Source organism: Oryctolagus cuniculus, chromosome 16 (assembly GCF_051225735.1).
Source record: "Oryctolagus cuniculus isolate XC-2025 breed Fujian yellow rabbit chromosome 16, ASM5122573v1, whole genome shotgun sequence".
Lineage (NCBI taxonomy): Eukaryota > Metazoa > Chordata > Mammalia > Lagomorpha > Leporidae > Oryctolagus > Oryctolagus cuniculus.
The window spans coordinates 84,104,045-84,122,906 of NC_142882.1; the positions used below are offsets into that span (position 1 = coordinate 84,104,045).

At 39.9% G+C, this 18,862-nt stretch overlaps 1 protein-coding gene across 6 annotated transcripts in view; it reads right to left on the reverse strand.

Annotated features, from left to right (window-relative positions):
* The window catches only part of RUNDC3B (RUN domain containing 3B), a 173,409-nt gene that overhangs the window by 27,140 nt on the left and 127,407 nt on the right, over positions 1-18,862 (reverse strand). For 3 of the 6 annotated variants that reach the window (XM_002713831.6, XM_051853374.3, XM_008261795.4), the window contains one exon: positions 9,119-9,265. The exons of 2 other annotated variants lie outside the window; for them this stretch is intronic. In XM_002713831.6, coding sequence (XP_002713877.1) covers positions 9,119-9,265 — 147 coding nt within the window. The remainder of the gene's footprint in view (positions 1-9,118; positions 9,266-18,862) is intronic. One more of the 6 variants, XM_017344326.4, reaches the window with a different exon arrangement.

Here is an 18,862-nt window from a genome sequence, read left to right on the forward strand (position 1 = left end):
ATTTCCACTCTTATATTTAAAAGATCCCTTTTCAGTTAAATTTAAATACCTAAGAATAATTGTGTGTTAATTATAGAGTTCAACCAATAATATTAAGTAGAACAAAAAAATACTTAAAGGGATAAAGTATTAAGGTGTACAACAACAGTCAGGGCAATGGCTGATCAAGTCATTGTTTCTCATAGTGTCTATTTCACTTCAACAGGTTTCCTTTCTGGTACTCGGTTAGTTGTCACCAAATAGGGAGAACATATGATATTTGTCCCTTTGGGACTGGCTTATTTCACTCAGCATGATGTGTTCCAGATTCCTCCATCTTGTTGCAAATGACAGGGTTTCATTGTTTTTGATGGCTGTATAGTATTCTATAGAGTACATGTCCCATAATTTCTTTATCCAGTCTACTGTTGATGGGCATTTGGGTTGGTTCCAGGTTTTAGCTATTGTGAACTGAGCTGCAATAAACATTAAGGTGCAGACAGCTTGTTTGTTTGCCAACTTATTTCCTTTGGGAAAATTCCAAGAAGTGGGATGCCTGGGTTGTATGGTAGGGTTATATTCAGGTTTCTGAGGAATCTCCAGACTGACTTCCATAGTGGCTTAACCACTTTGCATTCCCACCAACTGTGGGTTAGTGTCCCTTTTTCCCCACATCCTCGCCAGCATCTGTTGTTGGTAGATTTCTGTATGTGAGCCAACTAACCGGGGTGAGGTGAAACCTCATTGTAGTTTTGATTTGCATTTCCCTGATGGCTAGTTATCTTGAACATTTTTTCATGTGTCTGTTGGCCATTTGGATTTCCTCTTTTGAAAAATGTCTATTGAGGTCCTTGGCCCATCTCTTGAGTGGGTCATTTGTTTTGTTGTTGTGGAGTTTCTTGATCTCTTTGTAGATTCTGATTATTAACCCTTTATCTGTTGCATAGTTTGCAAATATTTTTTCCCATTCTGTCGGTTGCCTCTTCACTTTCCTGTTTCTTTTGCCATACAGAAACTTCTCATTTTGATACAATCCCAATAGTTAATTTTGGCTTTGACTGCCTGTGCTTCCAGGGTCTTTTCCAAGAAGTCTTTACCAGTACCTATATCTTGCAGGGTTTCTCCAATGTCATAGAAATATATTTTATAATAATATTTATAGGAAAGTACATATTAAATGATCTATTTCATAGTGATTGCTATTCATAAACACAGGAGTAAACTACACATTTATCAAAGGTATAAACATTAAATATAGCTTGAATAGTTCACCCAAGTGCTGCTTTATGTTAATAAAGATCCCATCCAAAATGAGATAAAAGGAAAAATATTCATTTACTAAAACAGAATTGTCTATTTTAAAAAAGTAAGGCAGGGGTAGGCATTTGGCCTAGTAGTTAGGACACTGGTTAAAATCACATTGGGGCCAGCACTGTGGCGCAGCAGGTTAAGCTGTTGCCTATAAAGCCAGCATCCCATATGGGTGCCAGGTCATGTCCTGGCCACTTCACTTCTGATCCAGTTCCCTGCTAATGGACTGGGAAAAGAAGTGGAAGATGGCTAAGTGCTTGGGCCCTTGCCACCCATGTGGGAGACTGGATGAACCTCCTGGCTCCTGGAATCATCCTGGCTTCACCCTGGCCATTGTGGCCACTTAGTGGGTGGATAGAAGAGGATAGAAGTTCGCTCTCTTTGTACCTCTAACTCTCAAATAAAAAAAAAAAAGACAAAAGACACCCACATCCCATACTGGAGTGCCTAGGGTTCAAGCACCCAGCTTACTTCCCATGCGTCCCCTGGAGGCAGTGGTGATGACTCAAGTGATCAGATTCCTACCACCCAAGTAAGAGATCCTGACTGAGTGTCCAGCTCACAGCTCCTGGCTTCGGCCCCAGCCAGAGGCTGCTGCAGGCATCTGGGGAGCAAACCAGCAGATGGGAGCACTTTCTCTGCCTATCTTTGTCTGCCACTAAAATTAAAAAAAATTATAAAGCCAAGGCAGAGTCCAACAGATTTACCAACAATAGTTTTTTTACAAAGTATTTATTTTCACTTTATCTGAAAGGCAGAGAGACAGGCTGACAGATATCTTCTATCTGTTGTTTGACTCTCCAGATGCCTGAAGCAGATGAGCTGGGCCAGCCCAAAGCCAGGAGCCTGGAATGCAATGCAGGTGTCCCAGACAGATGGTCTGCACCCAAGTAAGTAAGCCTCGTCCTCTGCCTCTCAGGGAACACGCTGGCAGGAAGGTGAATCCCAAGCAGAGGAGCCAGCACTCCAACCACACATTCCAGTAGGAGGTGTACACACCCCAAGTGGCGTCTTAAACACTTCACAATATGCCTGCCCTTATTTTTAATGTTTCTGTACTTATTCTAGGTGAATCCTACTATGCTAAAATTTTATAGGATTTCATAGTGAGTACATACAAAAGGGTACTTTAAAAAGTTCATGAGGGGGCGGATGTTTGGTGTAGTAGTTATGATACTGCTTTGGAAATGTGAATTCCATTCCACAGTCCCTGGGTTTGAGCCCCCCCCCCATTTCCAACACAACTTTCTGTTTACACACACCCTGGAACACAGCAGCTGATGACTCAAGTACTTGGGTCCCTGTTACCCATGAATTCTGGGCTCCTGGCTTCATGTGGCACAGCCCTGGCCATTGTAGGCATTTGGGGAATGAACCAGAGATGGGAGATCTTTGTCTTTCTCCTCTCCTTGTCACTCTGCCTTTAAAATGGATTAAAAAAAAATAAAACTTTAAAAAAAAAAAAGTTTGTGAGGGCCTGGCACTGTGGCACAGCGGGTTAATGCCCTGGCCAGAAGTGCTGGCATCCCATGTGGGTGCCAGTTTGAGACCAGGTGCTCCACTTCTGATCCAGCTCTCTGCTATGGCCTGGGAAAGCAGAAGATGGCCCAAGTCCTCGGGCCCCTGCACCCACGTGGGAGACCCAGAAGAAGCTCCTGGCTCCTGGCTTCGGACTGGCGCAGCTCCAGCTGTGTGGCCATCTGGGGAGTGAACCAGCGGATGGAAGACCTCTCTCTCTCTCTCTGCCTCTCCTTCTCTCTCTGTGTAACTCCAACTTTCAAATAAATTAAAAAATCTTTTTAAAAAAAGTTTGTGAAAATGAAATTAAAAAATAAGTTTATTATTGCGCAAAAAATGTTTGAAATCTATGCATACAAGTATACAACAGATTTCTGTTTTTCCCTTGAAGAAATAATGAAGTGATGAAATAACTTTTTAAAATTAAAATGCAAATAATGTTTCACTTTTTAATATGATGACTTTTCAAATGTCAAGAATGTAAAGGTCTTCAATTATTTTTAACTAGCAGGAAATTATTTTGCAGAAAACTTCTGATGATTATAACAGATAATACTTCTATGAATTATAATTTTATAGATATTTATCTAATTTAAAATGATACCCAGTATTTATGTATTATTATATGTTGGGCACTCTTCTACATATTTTTATATATATATATATATTAACTTACTCAATTCTCTCTATTACTCTAAGAAGTTGGAATTAGTACTACCTCTACTTTAAAACAGAAGAAACTGGGACATAAACAGATTAGACTGAAGACTGTTTGCCCGGCCTTATTTTCCCCACATTACTATCCTATCTCCTCCCCTATATAAAAATATATATATCTACATAAATAAAAAGAAAAGATGCACCTTCCCATTAGAAACCCTTCTCAAAGAACAACTTTGTTTGCTAAGTATATTGACTCACTGAAAATCTCACTTGATTTTCATCTAAAATCCTACTTCTTTAGCAACAGAGGAAAGAAGGAACACAGGAATTTAATGGACAGTCATAGTTATAGAGAAGTTTCTTTTCCAAATTATTTTTCTGTGCCCAATGGGGGTAATTTTTTAATAAAGAAACTTATTTATTATTTATTTGAAAGGCAGAGCAACAGAGAGGAAAACAGAGCAAGAGCTCTCCTATCCAATGGTTTACTCTCCACATGACCACAACAGCCAGGTCTGGGCCAGGCTCAAGCCGGAAACCAGGAATTCTAATCTGGTCTCCCACAGGAAGCAGGGGCCCAAGTACTTGAGCCATCATCTGCTGCCTCCCCAGGCTCATTAGCAGGAAGGTAGAACAAATATAAGGGGAGCAGCCAGGACTGGAACCACCACTCTGATGTGGGTGCAACATCTTAACCTGCTGTCCCACGACGCTGGCCTTGTAACTTGATTTTTAAACTGAATGATGGCTTAACATGAAGTTTCTGGCTGATTTTTTCAGCATAAGAAACTGATTTTTTCAGCGTAATATTTTCAGTTTAAAAAAAAGTATACACTAAAATTTACAACCAACAAAATACCCAAAAACAAAAAGACATAAAATGTATTTGAGTATTTTAAGTATAGATGACAAGTTTGACAGCACACATTTGCAACAATCTTGAGGACTACACCATTGGAGGGAGGAAGGTCTGAAAATGTAGCCCTTGAGAACAACAACAAGAAGAACTTCCGCTGAGACCTCTCATAGATCCTTTTAGAGTCACAGTTGCAAACTTTCAACCCCTTAATGTGTCATAATTAGTGAGGAATCCTTGAGTTTATAGACTTTACCTAACCAACAATGAATATAACAACAGAACTGGGTAGACAATGAAAATTTCAACCCAGAATTAAGTGCCTAATTCATACAATATTAAAAATAGTACCTTACAATATCTTCCTTGAGTGAAAATGACTACAAACCCACCATGTGGTAGAAACTAGTTTGGTCACTTTCAGTAATGGCAAAGAATGGGTTCCACATCCACATTCTCACCTGTTGTCCAGCAAGACTGGCAGTGCCATCTGACAAACATCTTGTCGTGCAGTAAATTATTCATCTGCGAGAGTTTTTCTTTAAAAGGCCATGGCTAAATTCTAACTTACAATTCTACACATTTGAAATAATCTCAAGGACAGAATCCTGTAAAATCTAGCCCCTGACAATAGCAACAGGAAACGACTTTCTCTGTGACCCATTAAAGGCCTTCTAGAGCCTCACGGTTGGAACCTTTCAACCCCCTCATGTGTCACAGTTAGTGAAGAATCCTTGCGTTTATAGACTTTACCTGGCCAAAGGCCAAGGCTAGATTCTATCTTAGAATTCTAGACTCATTAACATCATATTGAAATGTAACCACATCAATCCAGTACCTATTACTGTTTCTCAGAATACAATCCTTAAAATACCAGTAGCTGACTTAAACAAAATTACCCAAGACAGTAAGAGTCATGCATTCGGGCTACACAAAAATTCATAGTTCAATCTATGTCATTAGATGTTAAATATAATTTAAATGTCTAGGAATCTCACAGACATTTGAGATATAAGATATATACATTCAACATTAACTATTTAAACATTTGTACACCACTCAAATATAAACCTATATATACAAGACTGGGTACCACTAAAGACAAATTAAGGATACTGAGGGGTTGGCATTTAGTGCAGTGGTATGAGTTTCTGCTTAGAACACTCCATACTGGAGTGCCTGGCTGGAGTCCCAGCTACTCTGTTTCCAATCTAGCTTCCTTCAAATGTATACTTTGGGAGACAGGAGATAAAGTGCTCAAATATTTGGGTCCCTGTCACCCATGTGAAAGACTAGGATACAGTTCCAGGATCCTGGTTTTGTCATGGCCTAGTCCCAGTTGTTTGAGAATTTGGGGAGTGAACCAATGGATGGAATGTCTCAATCTCTCTCCCTCTCATAAAAAATATCTAATTTTTAAGAGGAAATTCAACAGTAGGTCCAAATCCACTGACAGATCAATTTTTATAGTATTATATTTCATATCAATGGTCAGTATTATAATGATATAGAAACTCGGCGCCACGGCTCAATAGGCTAATCCTCCACCTGCGGCACTGGCACACCGAGTTCTAGTCCCGGTTGGGGTGCCAAATTTTGTCCTGGTTGCCCCTCTTCCAGATCAGCTCTCTGCTGTGGCCCAGGAGTGCAGTGGAGGATGGTCTAACTCCTTGGACCCTGCACCCACATGGGAGACCAGGAGGAAGCACCTGGCTCCTGGCTTTGGATCAGTGCAGTACACCAATCACATCACGCCGGCTGCAGTGGCCATTGGGGGGGGGGGGTGTGAACCAATGGCAAAGGAAGACCTTTCCCTCTGTCTCCATCTCTCACTATCAACTCTGCCTGTCAAAAAAATGAAAAATAAAAATAAAATAAATCTTGCCGGCGCCGCGGCTCACTAGGCTAATCCTCCGCCTTGCGGCGCCGGCACACCAAGTTCTAGTCCCGGTCAGGGTGCCAGATTCTGTCCCGGTTGCCCCTCTTCCAGCCCAGCTCTCTGCTGTGGCCAGGGAGTGCAGTGGAGGATGGCCCAAGTACTTGGGCCCTGCACCCCATGGGAGACCAGGAGAAGTACCTGGCTCCTGCCATCGGATCAGCGTGGTACGCCAGCCACAGTGCGCCGGCCACAGCGCGCTGGCCGCAGCGGCCATTGAAGGGTGAACCAACGGCAAAGGAAGACCTTTCTCTGTCTCTCTCTCTCACTGTCCACTCTGCCTTTCAAGAGAAAAAATGATATAGAAACTATGTCATTTATTTACCCAATAGATGTGTTGAAGTCAATTATAATTTATATGATCTGGAAGTCACTGGGTAACAGAGCGTGTGATTCATAGAAAGAGATGAGCATTATCTACACATAGAAAACTAAAATTAAAATACATTCACATTGTGTACACAGAGACAATGTACACAGAAAAAGGCAGTATACTCTTCTTTAATTCTTGATTTATTTTCATAAAAAATGCTTAAGAAATAATCAGTCTCTTCAGCAGAATATATTCTTACTCTAATAAAACTGAGAAGGACAGCCAGAAAAGCCTAATAGATAAGAAATTATGAAAGGCCTTCAATACCTCATGAAACATTTATTATTATAATAAAGCTATACTTAAACTTCAAAAATTTTGCACCAAAATAAACAGATTTTTATTCCCTCTTTTCCATAAATACTTTGAAATTTCCTTGTTTGTGAATCAGGTCATTGTCCAGTTTGCAAGCCTAGAAGATTTCTGTAGATTCTGTCCTTTGGGGACTCCTACTCTAAGAATGTTTGAAAGACACACATGGAAAGGAGAACTCTTGATATATCTGAAGCCAAAGTCATTAAGAAAAAGTAAAAGCTTGTATATAATAGATCATGAAGGACACGTAAAAGCTACTGAGTCTTAGTAATTCCGCAGTGTGAATAACAGCAAAACTGGGAGAAAATCTAAGCATGATCAAAATGAATTTGATCATGTGGGATTAGAATGAGCAGATGAGGCAATAATACAATAAAATTATGACAGATAATCTAAGGTTCCTGTAACCTCCACGTTACATATAAAATATCAATATAGAACATATTACAAACGAAAAACTAAACATTTATTTTATATGATTACTATAAGCCTATAATACTTTCTTATTTTTTTAAACATGATATCCACTGTCTTTGAAATAAATACATAAGTTACAGCATAGCTAATCTGGCCAGGTCTAAGTAGTCAAGAAATTGGAAATCATATTTTCAATTTTTTTAATTGTAAAATATTTTTAATTGTAAAATATTTTTAATTGTAAAATCAGCATAATAAATGGAAATAAATTTAAGATCTACTGTGAGATCTTTCCATGAGTAGATGACAACATAGCCAAGTTATCCATTTGTTCACTTTTTTCTCCTTATTAACGATGAAAGAAGAAATAACACTAAAATCCCTAGTGTTGCCTCAAACTCAAATTTCTTTTGAATTTTGTCTTTGTAAGAATAAGGGTTAACACAGAAATGTCTGGCTACTAACTACCTGGTAGAAGGTGCCCTAAGTACATAGCAACACATGGCTCTTCCACTGAAATTAAAAATAAGGACTCTAAAAGAAAAAGTAAAGAAAGATCAAAGTGGAGGGGGGAGAAAGAAGGGAAAAGCAGAGAGGAAAGGAAGGGAAGTGAATAGAGGGGATGGGGAGGTGGGGTATCAGGGAAAACAGAAAATTAGCTGAGGACAGAAAATCAAGATGGTAGAAAAAAGGATCAATATGGAAAAAGTGGCTAAGATACAAAAGAAGATCAAATGACTTACAAATCTCAAAAGTAACATTAGTTTAAGGAAGAAAGAATTTTTACAACTCCCTTAAATTTGTGTAAAAAAAAAAAAAACAACCACATGTTACACATACAGATGTAAACTCTAATAAACAAGGCATTCGGGATAAATGATGTCCTGAATGGTGCCTTGACACAGTTTCCAGCAGCAGAACAAAGGACAGGAAAAGGAACTGGTGGCCCATATATTGAGACTGCATCTCTACAGCTACTAAAACTTAGATTTCATAAAAATGGACAAAACAATTTCAGATCCAATGAGCACAAATAAATGTTACTTCCAGAGATATACTTTATGCTTTCTGACAAGCTAGAAAATTAATTCTAAGGCAAATACAACATCAAAGCTATAATTTAAAAGTACTTGTGGGTGTCTGGCATCATGATTAAGATAGCTAGTTAGGATTCCCACATCCTATACAGTCTGATTCTGTCCTCAATTCCAGCTTCCTGTTAATGTGCGCCACCCTTGGGAGGCAGCAGGTGACTGACTCCTGAAGTGTCTGAGTCCCTGCCACCCATGTGGGAGATCTGTATTGATTTCCTGGCTACTAACGTCAAGCTGTCCAGCCCTGGCTGTTGTGGGCATTTGCAGAACAAACTAGCAAATGAGAGGTCTCTTTTATCTTTCTTTTCTCTCTCTCTCTCTCTCAAATAAAAATAAATCAATAGTACATTTTTTAGAAGTTCACAGTTTTAACGCAAGGACTGGCTGAAGATTAAACTTCAGGAGAAATAGACAGCTGTCCAATTTTGGATAAGAATTTCTGAGAAATGTTGCTTCCCCAGGGTGCCTTGGCTTCAAAATATTAACACATGCAAAGCCTTAATATAACCTGACACCAAAACAGTCCTAAAGCCTACGTTTGATCTCACCTAGTAATAAATTCAGAAAGAAGAAATGAGAAACCAAGATGGACAGCCACCTGTCTTGGTACAGCTAAGTTTGTAATTAGTTGGGAAAAAAAAAAGTATTACACTTACTCATACCACTGTTTATTGTGTTTTCGGTAAAGCAACGTATCCAAGGCAACAGCATTGACATCCAGAGCTCCTGGGGAAGGCCACTGGTTGGTGAGGTGGGCAGTTAACTCTTGTCTTGATCTTAAATCATTATTCTTTAGCACAGTCCTGTGAATATTAAGATGGTGAGTGCTTTTGTCTTCACTGTTCTACAATGGCAGAGGAACCCAATGGTTTCAGGTTAGGCCCCCACAATTCACCTTTGAAAATGGAAGGTTAATCAATTGTGAACAGAAAGGGCTGGTTGGGACTAGGACTGCTTTATCTCCTGCAGTAGGTACTTGTCATGCTTTCTCTGCTGGCTACAATAAATCACTACTATGAAATACAGACTCTACATCTTTTCAACAGGCATTACTACCAAAGGACCCAAGAGGCATTTCATATGTAACTGAAAAACAACAGTAATATCTTAAAGATACAGGTTATCAGATGTCAGTTAAAATGTAAAAGTGAAGATCCCATGTGTGTGACTTTCTAGCTTTAAACTCAGAAAGCAGCTATAAAAGTAATTAATTTAACTCCAATAAACAAATAGCAATTCAAGTATGTAAAGCTGAGGCATAAAAACATAATTAAAAAATCCTTGAGATTCCCGTTAAGTGTTTCTGGAAAAAGTGACTATTAACAAATCTTCATGAAAATGAACAATAAATCAGTGATAATGGCATTGAATATAATCCACTGAAAATGTTTCAACTACGTAATGAAACCATTATAACAATCCATAGTTTCTTTTCATTTTTGTAGAACTGTTACTTGTTAGTAACAGCTTGCAAAAGAGCTAGTTTTACCATAATTTTAAATTCACAAAGCAAATGATCATTGTCACAAGACAAATCAACATTTACATTGATTGTTAAAGATCATTTAAAAGCAAAAGCTTTATCTCTATTAGGCTTTTAAAATCATCTGAGCAACCTGCATCTTCAGATAGGAGTCCATAACTTCAGCCTGTCTAGGTCCTAAGCCTTCAACTGAGAAGCAAGGAAGTGTGCCCACCACTAACTTCCACAGATAACAGTCCTGTTGTGGGTGGCAAGACAGATGAGTGAGGTGTTGGCAGCAGGATCCTGCACTAAAGAAGATGAGTCTGGACACCAGTTCTCACTCTTTTTATTTTTTTATTTTTTATTTTTTTAAAATTTTGACAGGCAGAGTGGACAGTGAGAGAGAGAGACAGAGAGAAAGGTCTTCCTTTTGCCGTTGGTTCACCCTCCAATGGCCGCCGCGGCCGGCGCGCTGCAGCTGGTACACCGCGCTGATCCCATGGCAGGAGCCAGGTACTTATCCTGGTCTCCCATGGGTTGCAGGGCCCAAGGACTTGGGCCATCCTCCACTGCACTCCCTGGCCACAGCACAGAGCTGGCCTGGAAGAGAGGCAACCGGGACAGAATCCGGCACCCTGAACAGGACTAGAACCCGGTGTGCTGGCGCCGCAAGGCAGAGGATAAGCCTAGTGAACCACGGCACCGGCCCAGTTCTCACTCTTAATCATGATTCTAGGGGAGTGACAATACTGATATTGCTCTAACAGGCTATGTACGAATATTTTTACTCAACAGGCTACTTGTGTGCATATAAAATGTTTGTTCAACTATGACCACAAAGAAATATTATGTGATTTTGTCTCAGAATGAATACTAAAAGTAAACGGGGGAAAGGCAAATGAAAAAGAATTGCATTAAGATTTTTTTTTTTATTTTCAGCTAACTGCCTTAATTTCATTTCACTGGAAAAGAAATTTTTAAAAGGGCTTTTAAAATTCTGTAACTTTTTTTTTAAACACAAACAATAAAGCTTTTTTGAGAGTAATTAGGATTTTTTTTAAAAAACAAAGAAAAATCATGTAAAGTAAAAATAGGAATTACTGATCAGAGAATCTAAACTATCATTATTTTGAGTTCTCTTAGTAGATATTTCTGTTTTGCATATTCCCTCTTTTTGGGTCTCTAATGAACATCACTGGCAAACACAACTTCATAACTGAGTTGTAACCGGCTCACAGGAGATACTGAGAGGACAATGTTGAGAAAAGCAAACATGCAAAAATGCACATGTCAGGAAATGACACGGGTAGGGCATGGTTAATGAGAAATAATCAAGCCATCTCCAATTTAGAATACATCTTCAGAAAAGTGAAGAATTTCACATCCTACACAATGGAGAAAAGGACTGAAATTTCAGGGAAGTTTTAGACAACAGTTGTCTCTGGAGAATTTTTGCCCAAAGACAAATGAAGGCAGTGATTTTAGATCTTTATCCTGACAAATTCTCATCATAATTATCTTCTGGGGGCACAGTAGATTTCAGTGTGTGCAACAGGTGTGGTTTCCACCCATCCACATCTGTTTTCCCTTTTTTGTGAAGAATGTAGAAACAGTAAATCCCGGCACTTGCCCTGCCACTAGGTAGAACAAAGGTTCCTGGAGAATCCTTGGGTAAGGCCTTTCTTTCACCACTCCTGTGCATGAGGGGCAGGCCAATGAATTAGGCTGCTTGACATCTTCCTAATGAATTCTACCTGTGCCCCAGAGTTGGTTTGGGTTGCTTGCAATCAAAGAATCCCATTATTTACTGTAGAACAAGCAAGATATATCACATCCATATCAAGACCTATTCAAAGGTGATTTAACCGACTTCAGTATGAAAAATGACAGTATTTTTCTTATTTGCCTATTTAAAATGGGCTACCTTAAATTACTCATACCTACTATTATTAATCAGAGACAAAGTTACAATATGTAATATTAGCTTTAAATAAAATTCTAATGCTGAAAAAGGCTAATGCTGAAATTAAAACTTGGATCATTACACATAAAATAGACTGTACTTTTCAGTTATCTATGATTTAGTCAATTTAGCATTATCTGATTAAGGTAATGAGTCTCCACAAGATACACTACAGGAAAATTGTTTAATTTACTAAGAAAGAAACAATATTACATTTATCAAAGCCAAGTTTATTAACTTTCCTGTGGTAACTACCTCTAATTTCTATTGATATTCTCAAGAATTTACCTAGCCCCTATATACAGTTCAATTTTGATGAATGTAATGATTCAAAGCCATCAAAGATCTCTTCATAAAGATTTAAAGCTAGATATAACCCCATCAAGTCCATGAAACAAGTTCTAACAGTTTTAGTGCTAAAAAAGTGCAATTGAGACAGCAAGTTCCAAGGCTACCCCACTAGGAAAAAATTATTAAAAACTCAGGGGAGTGTGTTTAGCCTCTAGGTTAAGATGCTCACGTTATCACTCTGGAGTGCCAGGGTTCAATTCCCGGCTCCAGTTCCTGACTCCAGCTTCCCATCAATGCAGACGCTGGTATTGGTAGGCAGTGGTACTGGCTCAAGTAACCACATGGAAGACCGGGCTTGTGTCCTGCCTCCTGATTCTGGCTCTGGCCCAGCCCAACCTACTCCTGGCCAGCCTTCAGCTGTTTTGGTCATTTGGGAAATGAACTAGCAGATGGGACCTGTCCTTCAAAAAACAAAAACAAAATATCTTCAGTTTACTTATATACTGCAAACATAAATCACCTCCTTGCCTTTGTCTCCTCAGCATTAAGTATACCCCTACTATTTTATTCATGTCCCAAGATTCATTTCATTTTCTACCTCCCCCGTGAAGATCTTCAGGCTACTTATGTCCACAATGATAAATCTGTAGTGCTTCACAGTAAGTGAAAACAGTTTAATAATCAATTATTTTAATAATTTAATGTCTTCTGATTCTTCCACTTTGATTATAAGCTACTTGGGAACAGAAGCTCTGTTTTGTATTTATTCACTATCGTATTGTTAACATAATATTGGGAGATCCTTTAAAGTGTTTGTAGGGGGTGGGAGTTTGGGGCAGCAGTTAAGGTGTGGCTTCAGATTCCCACATCCCTTATCAGAGTGCCTGGGTTCAAGTCCCGACTCTGCTCTTCATCCGAGTTTTCTATAATCCACATACTGAGAGCAGCAGGTAACGGCTCGAGTACCGGGGTTTCTGCCAACCATGTGGGAGTCCCAGATGGAGTTCTAAGCTCAAGGCTTCAGCATGGCCCAACAGCTCAATAACCAATACTGAGCTGAAGTCTTGGCTTTTTTGAGTTTTTAGGGAGTGAGCCAGCAGATGGGAGTTGTTTCTCTGTTTCAAATAAATAAATATTTTTAAAAGTATTTTAACTTTGAGAATCTCAAAAACAAAAACAAAAAACCTGGGTGAACATATTGCTGCCAGCTTCTTACTATATAATTCGCATGAACACTAAGTGAAAAGTATCCTGGCTTGACCCTTGATCTGGATTCTTGGCCTATTGCTCATACAGAGCTTGTAAGAAAAGCAGTGGATGGGCCAGCACCATGGCTCACTTGGCCTGCAGTGCCAGCATCCCATATGGGTGCCGGGTTCTAGTCCAGGCTGCTCCTCTTCCAGTCCAGCTCTCTGCTGTGGCCCTGGAAGGCAGTAGAGGATGGCTCAAGTGCTTGGGCCCTGTCCTGCGTGGGAGACCAGGAAGAAGTACCTGGCTCCTGGCCTCAGCATAGCTCCGGCCGTAGTGGCCATTTGGGGGGTGAACCAACGGAAGGAAGACCTTTCTCTCTGTCTCTCTCCCTCACTGTCTAACTCTTTCTGTCAAATAAATAAAAAATTAAAAAAAGAAAAGAGAAAAGCAGTGGAGTCAGATTTTATGGATTAGTGACATCTCTACTACCCAATTAGCTGTGTGACTTTTGAGTTCTTAATCTTAGAATCCTCATCTGTGAAGTAGGGGTGCCAACTCTATTTATTTCACAAAATTATTATAAGAGCTAAATTATTTTTTAATATTTATTTATTTATTTGAAAGTCAGAGTTACACAGAGAGAGAAAGAGAGGCAGAGAGAGAAAGAAAGGTCTTCCATCTGCTAGTTCACTCCCCAATTGACCGCAACAGCCAGAGCTGTGCTGATCCAAAGCCAGGAACCAGGAGCTTCCTCCAGGTATCCCACATGGGTGCAGAGGCCCAAGGATTTGGGCCATCTTCTACTGCTTTCCCAGGCCATAGCAAAGAGCTTGATTGGAAGTGGAGCAGCTGGATCTTGAACCGGCACCCATATGGGATGCTGGCGCTTCAGGCCAGGGTGTTAACCCACTGCATCACAGCGCTGGCAAGAGCTAAATTATTTAAGATACGAAATCTTTTAGCGTGTGTTTTTACTTTTCCAGTACTTACGCCAAATTTAAATGTTTTACTTCAAAATTTAAATGAAATCTACAATATTTTACAGATAGTATTTTCATGAAAATCAGAAAGATATATTCACAATTAGTATCAAATAAGTGTATAAGACTGGCAGTGGAAGATACACGTAAATAAGTGAAGAAATAATCATGCACAAGTATCTGTGATAGTCATCTTTTTTTCATGATGGACGCTCTCACAAAGGAGAGAGTAGGGAAAGTACAATTGAAATTCTCTTCCCTTCTATTCTTTTTTTTTCTACATTTTATTTATTTATTTGAAGGGCAGAGTTACAGAGAGGCAGAGGCAGAGGCGGGGTGGGGGGTGGTCTTCCATCCACTGGTTCACTCTCCAAATGGCTGCAATGACCAAAGATGAGCAGAGCCAGGAGCCAGGAGCCTCTTCCAGGTCTCCCACATGGGTGCATGTGCCCAAGGACCTGAGCCATCTTCCACTGCTTTCCCAGGCCACAGCAGAGAGCTGGATCAGAAGTATAGCAGCCAGGACTCCAACTGGCATCTATATGGGATGCTAGCACTGAAAGTGGCAGCTTTACCCGATACGCCACAATGACAGCCCCTTCCTTCTATTCTACCTCTCCCAATAATTACCTACTATATCCTCAAGGAATCCTTGTCATGTTTTTGCATAAAATTCTTTTACTTGACAGGTAAAAATATATCATTTGAAACTAAAGTTTGATTTTTACATGTAACCATATTAAAATATGTTAAAATTATCAGAATTATTATCAGTATTAATTTATCAAATGACTATTTCACAAGTTCTTTGAATATAGCTTCAATTGCCTAAACTGAACATATATGTGATGGATATACATAAATTCAAAAACACTACAGATTTATAAATACAAAACTCCACCAATCAAAGATGGAATCCATCTCTTCTGCAAAGTTTGCAGTTAAGGTTCAAAGAGCTGTTTTACTTTTAACAGGAAAAAAAAAGCTCAGTTATCCTAAGCAAGCCATTCTTGGTATAACAGAAGCAGTTAGTGAACATAATTTATTCTAGGAAACATACCTGCATTATCCTGTTTTATGTCACTATAAGGAAATATCTGAAGTTTAGTAACTTATAAAAAAAAAAGGGGTTCTTCTGCTCACTTTTCTGGCCCAAGGTCAAGGGCCCTCATCTGATGATGATCTCCCTGCTGGCAGAGTCACAGAAGGCGCAGGGCACCACATGGCAGAGACGGGAAGCAGGCCCTTGTATGCTCTTATAAAACACCAATATTCAACCAAAAGGGCTCAACTCCCACGACCTTATCCAATCCCAATTACTTCTCAAAAGCTCCACCCTTAAACACGTAATTACACTGTTTCCACCCTCTTGATATTGCACAATTAGGATTAAATTTTATTATATGAACCCGTGGGGGAAACACTCAAACCACAGTATCAGCTACAACCATAAAAAATTCGTATACCTTTTAAATAAGTAATTCGTAACTACATACAAATATATATCATTTAAAACTAACACTTAATTCTCCCTAGGCTTATAATCTTTTCCATATGATTACTGTTAGCTAATCTTAAATTTAGTAAAATGCAATGTAATATAAAATCATAAGATACTGGATTATAAATACCTTTTCACTATAAATCCTTTCTATTTTTTCTGGAGTAAATCATTTCTTCATTGCTAAAACAGATTTGGCAAACCATCAATTGTTATTTACGATCTCTCTTTTAAAATATCATTCCATTGTCCATTTAATTAATTTGCAAAAATTCAATTTCTGAGAATTTTTCACATGAGTATCAAGAACGGTATATTTAATCTTCTCCTTTAATAATATGGGACATTCTGTAGGAATTCTAGCACTTTTAACAGAAGCTTACCTCAAGGAAGAAAATACAGTCCTAATTAAAGATATTCTAATGGTCCTCAAAAAACTACTGCACCTAATATTACTTTACTTAAAAATGTGTACACTTACCTTCCTCACATGTTTGCATTCATGTTTCTAAAAGTGTTCTTCTCTGAAAATACCCTTTTCTTCTTCCTTGGTTACCTGGAGAATTCCCAAAAAGCCCTGTTCAAGTACCACCTTCATAGTGATGCTTTCCTGGGATCACTGTGCCTAGCTACGTCTGTAAAGTATACACACTTCTGCTATGTAGCTATGTGTACACGAAAAATACACTCACTGCATCACTCAGAATTCAGCTGCTTAAGAGACTCTGAAACCCTTGAGATTATCTTATTCACTTTTAAACACTCAGGGCATGACTTTAGCCTAGCAGGTAAGATGCTCATTACGACACCTGCATCTAACATTACAGTACCTGAGTTCAACATCTGGCTGTTAATCCTTGCTTCAGTCTCCTGTTAATGCAGACCCTGACAGGCAGGAGTAATGGCTCAAGAAGTTGGGTTCCTGTCACTCATGTGTGAGACCCGGATTGCATCCCAGGCTCCCGACTTTCGCCTTGACCCAGCCTTGGCCCAAGTGTAGCCTCAGCTGTTGCAGGTATCTGGGGATGAGCCAGTCAATGGGAGTTCTCTGTGTCTCTTTGCCAGTAATGTATATAAATAAAGGTTAGTTTAAAACTTTCCAGTTGCTAGCACATTAGCCAGTATTATTTCAAAGGTTATCCTTCTAAAAATAGAAATCTGTTATGATTTTGGTAATTCTACAGGATTCCTTAGCATGGCATATAAAGTCTTTCTCATCTGGCCATTGTCCAGGGCCCAAGACACACACACACACACACACACACACACCTGCTCAGAAGCCACCATGCAGTCTTCTGTATTTACTGGACTCTTTAATGTCTTTATGTTTTTACTTATGCCCTCTCCTCCACCCAGAACCACTTTCCACACTAGTCTGACAAGTGTCTACATAAGCATCTCATCTCCTTCAACCCTTCCCAGTTCCCTTTTTCACAATGAAACCCTTTGTTTTCCAATGTGTGTAAACCACACAAACCTCTATCATAGCACTTGCTATCATCCTATTGCTATGGGCCGGTGCTGTGGCACAGTAGGCTAATTCTCTGCCAGCATCCCATATGGGCACCAGTTCAAGTCCTGGCTGCTCCTCTTCTGATCCCGCTCTCTGCTATAGATTGGGAAAGCAGTGGAAGATGGCTCAAGCACTTGAGCTCCTACACCCATGTGGGAGACCTGGAAGAAGCTCCTGGCTCCTGGCTTTGGATAAGTGGTTCAGCTGCAGCCATGCGGTCAGTTGGGGAGTGAACCAGCAGATGGAAGACATTTTTCTCTGTCCCTCATTGCCTGTAACTCTACCTCTCAAATAAATAAAATCTTAAAAAAAATCCTTTTGCTCTTATTTTATCTGTGTCCTCTATAAATGCTTTGAGGGCAAAAACTACAACAAATTTATTTCTATATTTTCAAAAGACTGGCTCAATAAGTATTATAATAAATACTGAATTATAAAATAGCACATCTTATCACTATCAAAATAAGTCATGGTCCACAGTTCTGAGTCTGAGGGACAACACAGAATCTTAAAGGATCTTCAGCAACTACTCTAATCTGGGGCCAGCACTGCGGCACAGCAGGTCAAACTGCTCCTGAGGATGCTGCATCCTACTGGAGGCCAAGTTTGAGTCCTGTCCACTTGCTTTCTGATCCAGCTCCCTGCTACTGTGGGAAGCAGTGGGTGATATCTCAAGTGTCTGAGCTACTGCAACCCACATGGGAGACCTGGACGGAGTTTCTAGCTCCTTAATCCTGGTCCAGCTCTGGCTGTCAGAGCCGTTTGGAGGGTAAACCAACAAAGATGGAAGATATCTCCCTTGCACTCTCCCATCACTATATGTTTGTTTGTTTGCTTGCTCGCTCCTTCCTTCTTTCCTTCTTTCCTTCTTTCCTTCTTTCCTTCCTTCCTTCCTTCCTTCCCTCCCTCCCTTTCTTAGCTATAATTGTTCTTTTCCTTTTTTAAAGATTTATTTATTTATTTATTTGAAAGGCAGAATTACAGAGAGACAGAGGCAGAGAGATAGAGGACTTCCATCTGCTGGTTCAGGCCCCAGAATGCCACAATGGCTGGAGCTGCACTGATCCGAAGCCAGGAGCTTCTTCTGGGTCTAGTAAGCAGGTGCAACCTAGCAACCATGTATTCCCCCTTCCCTCCTTGTGGTTTTTGTCTTTATAAACCCTATTGCTTTGAGCTTCGAGGTCGAGAGCTTTTTAGGGCATGAGTCTTCTTCTTCTTTTTTTTTTTAAGATTTATTTTACTTATTTGACAGAGTTACAGAGTGGTGGATGCAAAGGGAGAGAGAGAAAGGGAGAAAGAGAGAGAGAAAGAGGTCCTCCATCCACTGGTTCACTCCCAAAATGGCCGCAAAGGCCAGGGTTTAGCCGATCTGATGCCAGGAGTGGGGGCCTGCCCCGGGTCTCCCACATGGGTGCAGAGGCCCAGCGACTTGGGCCATCCACCACTGCTTTCTCAGGCCACAGCAGAGAGCTGCTCCATCAGAAGTGGAACAGCCA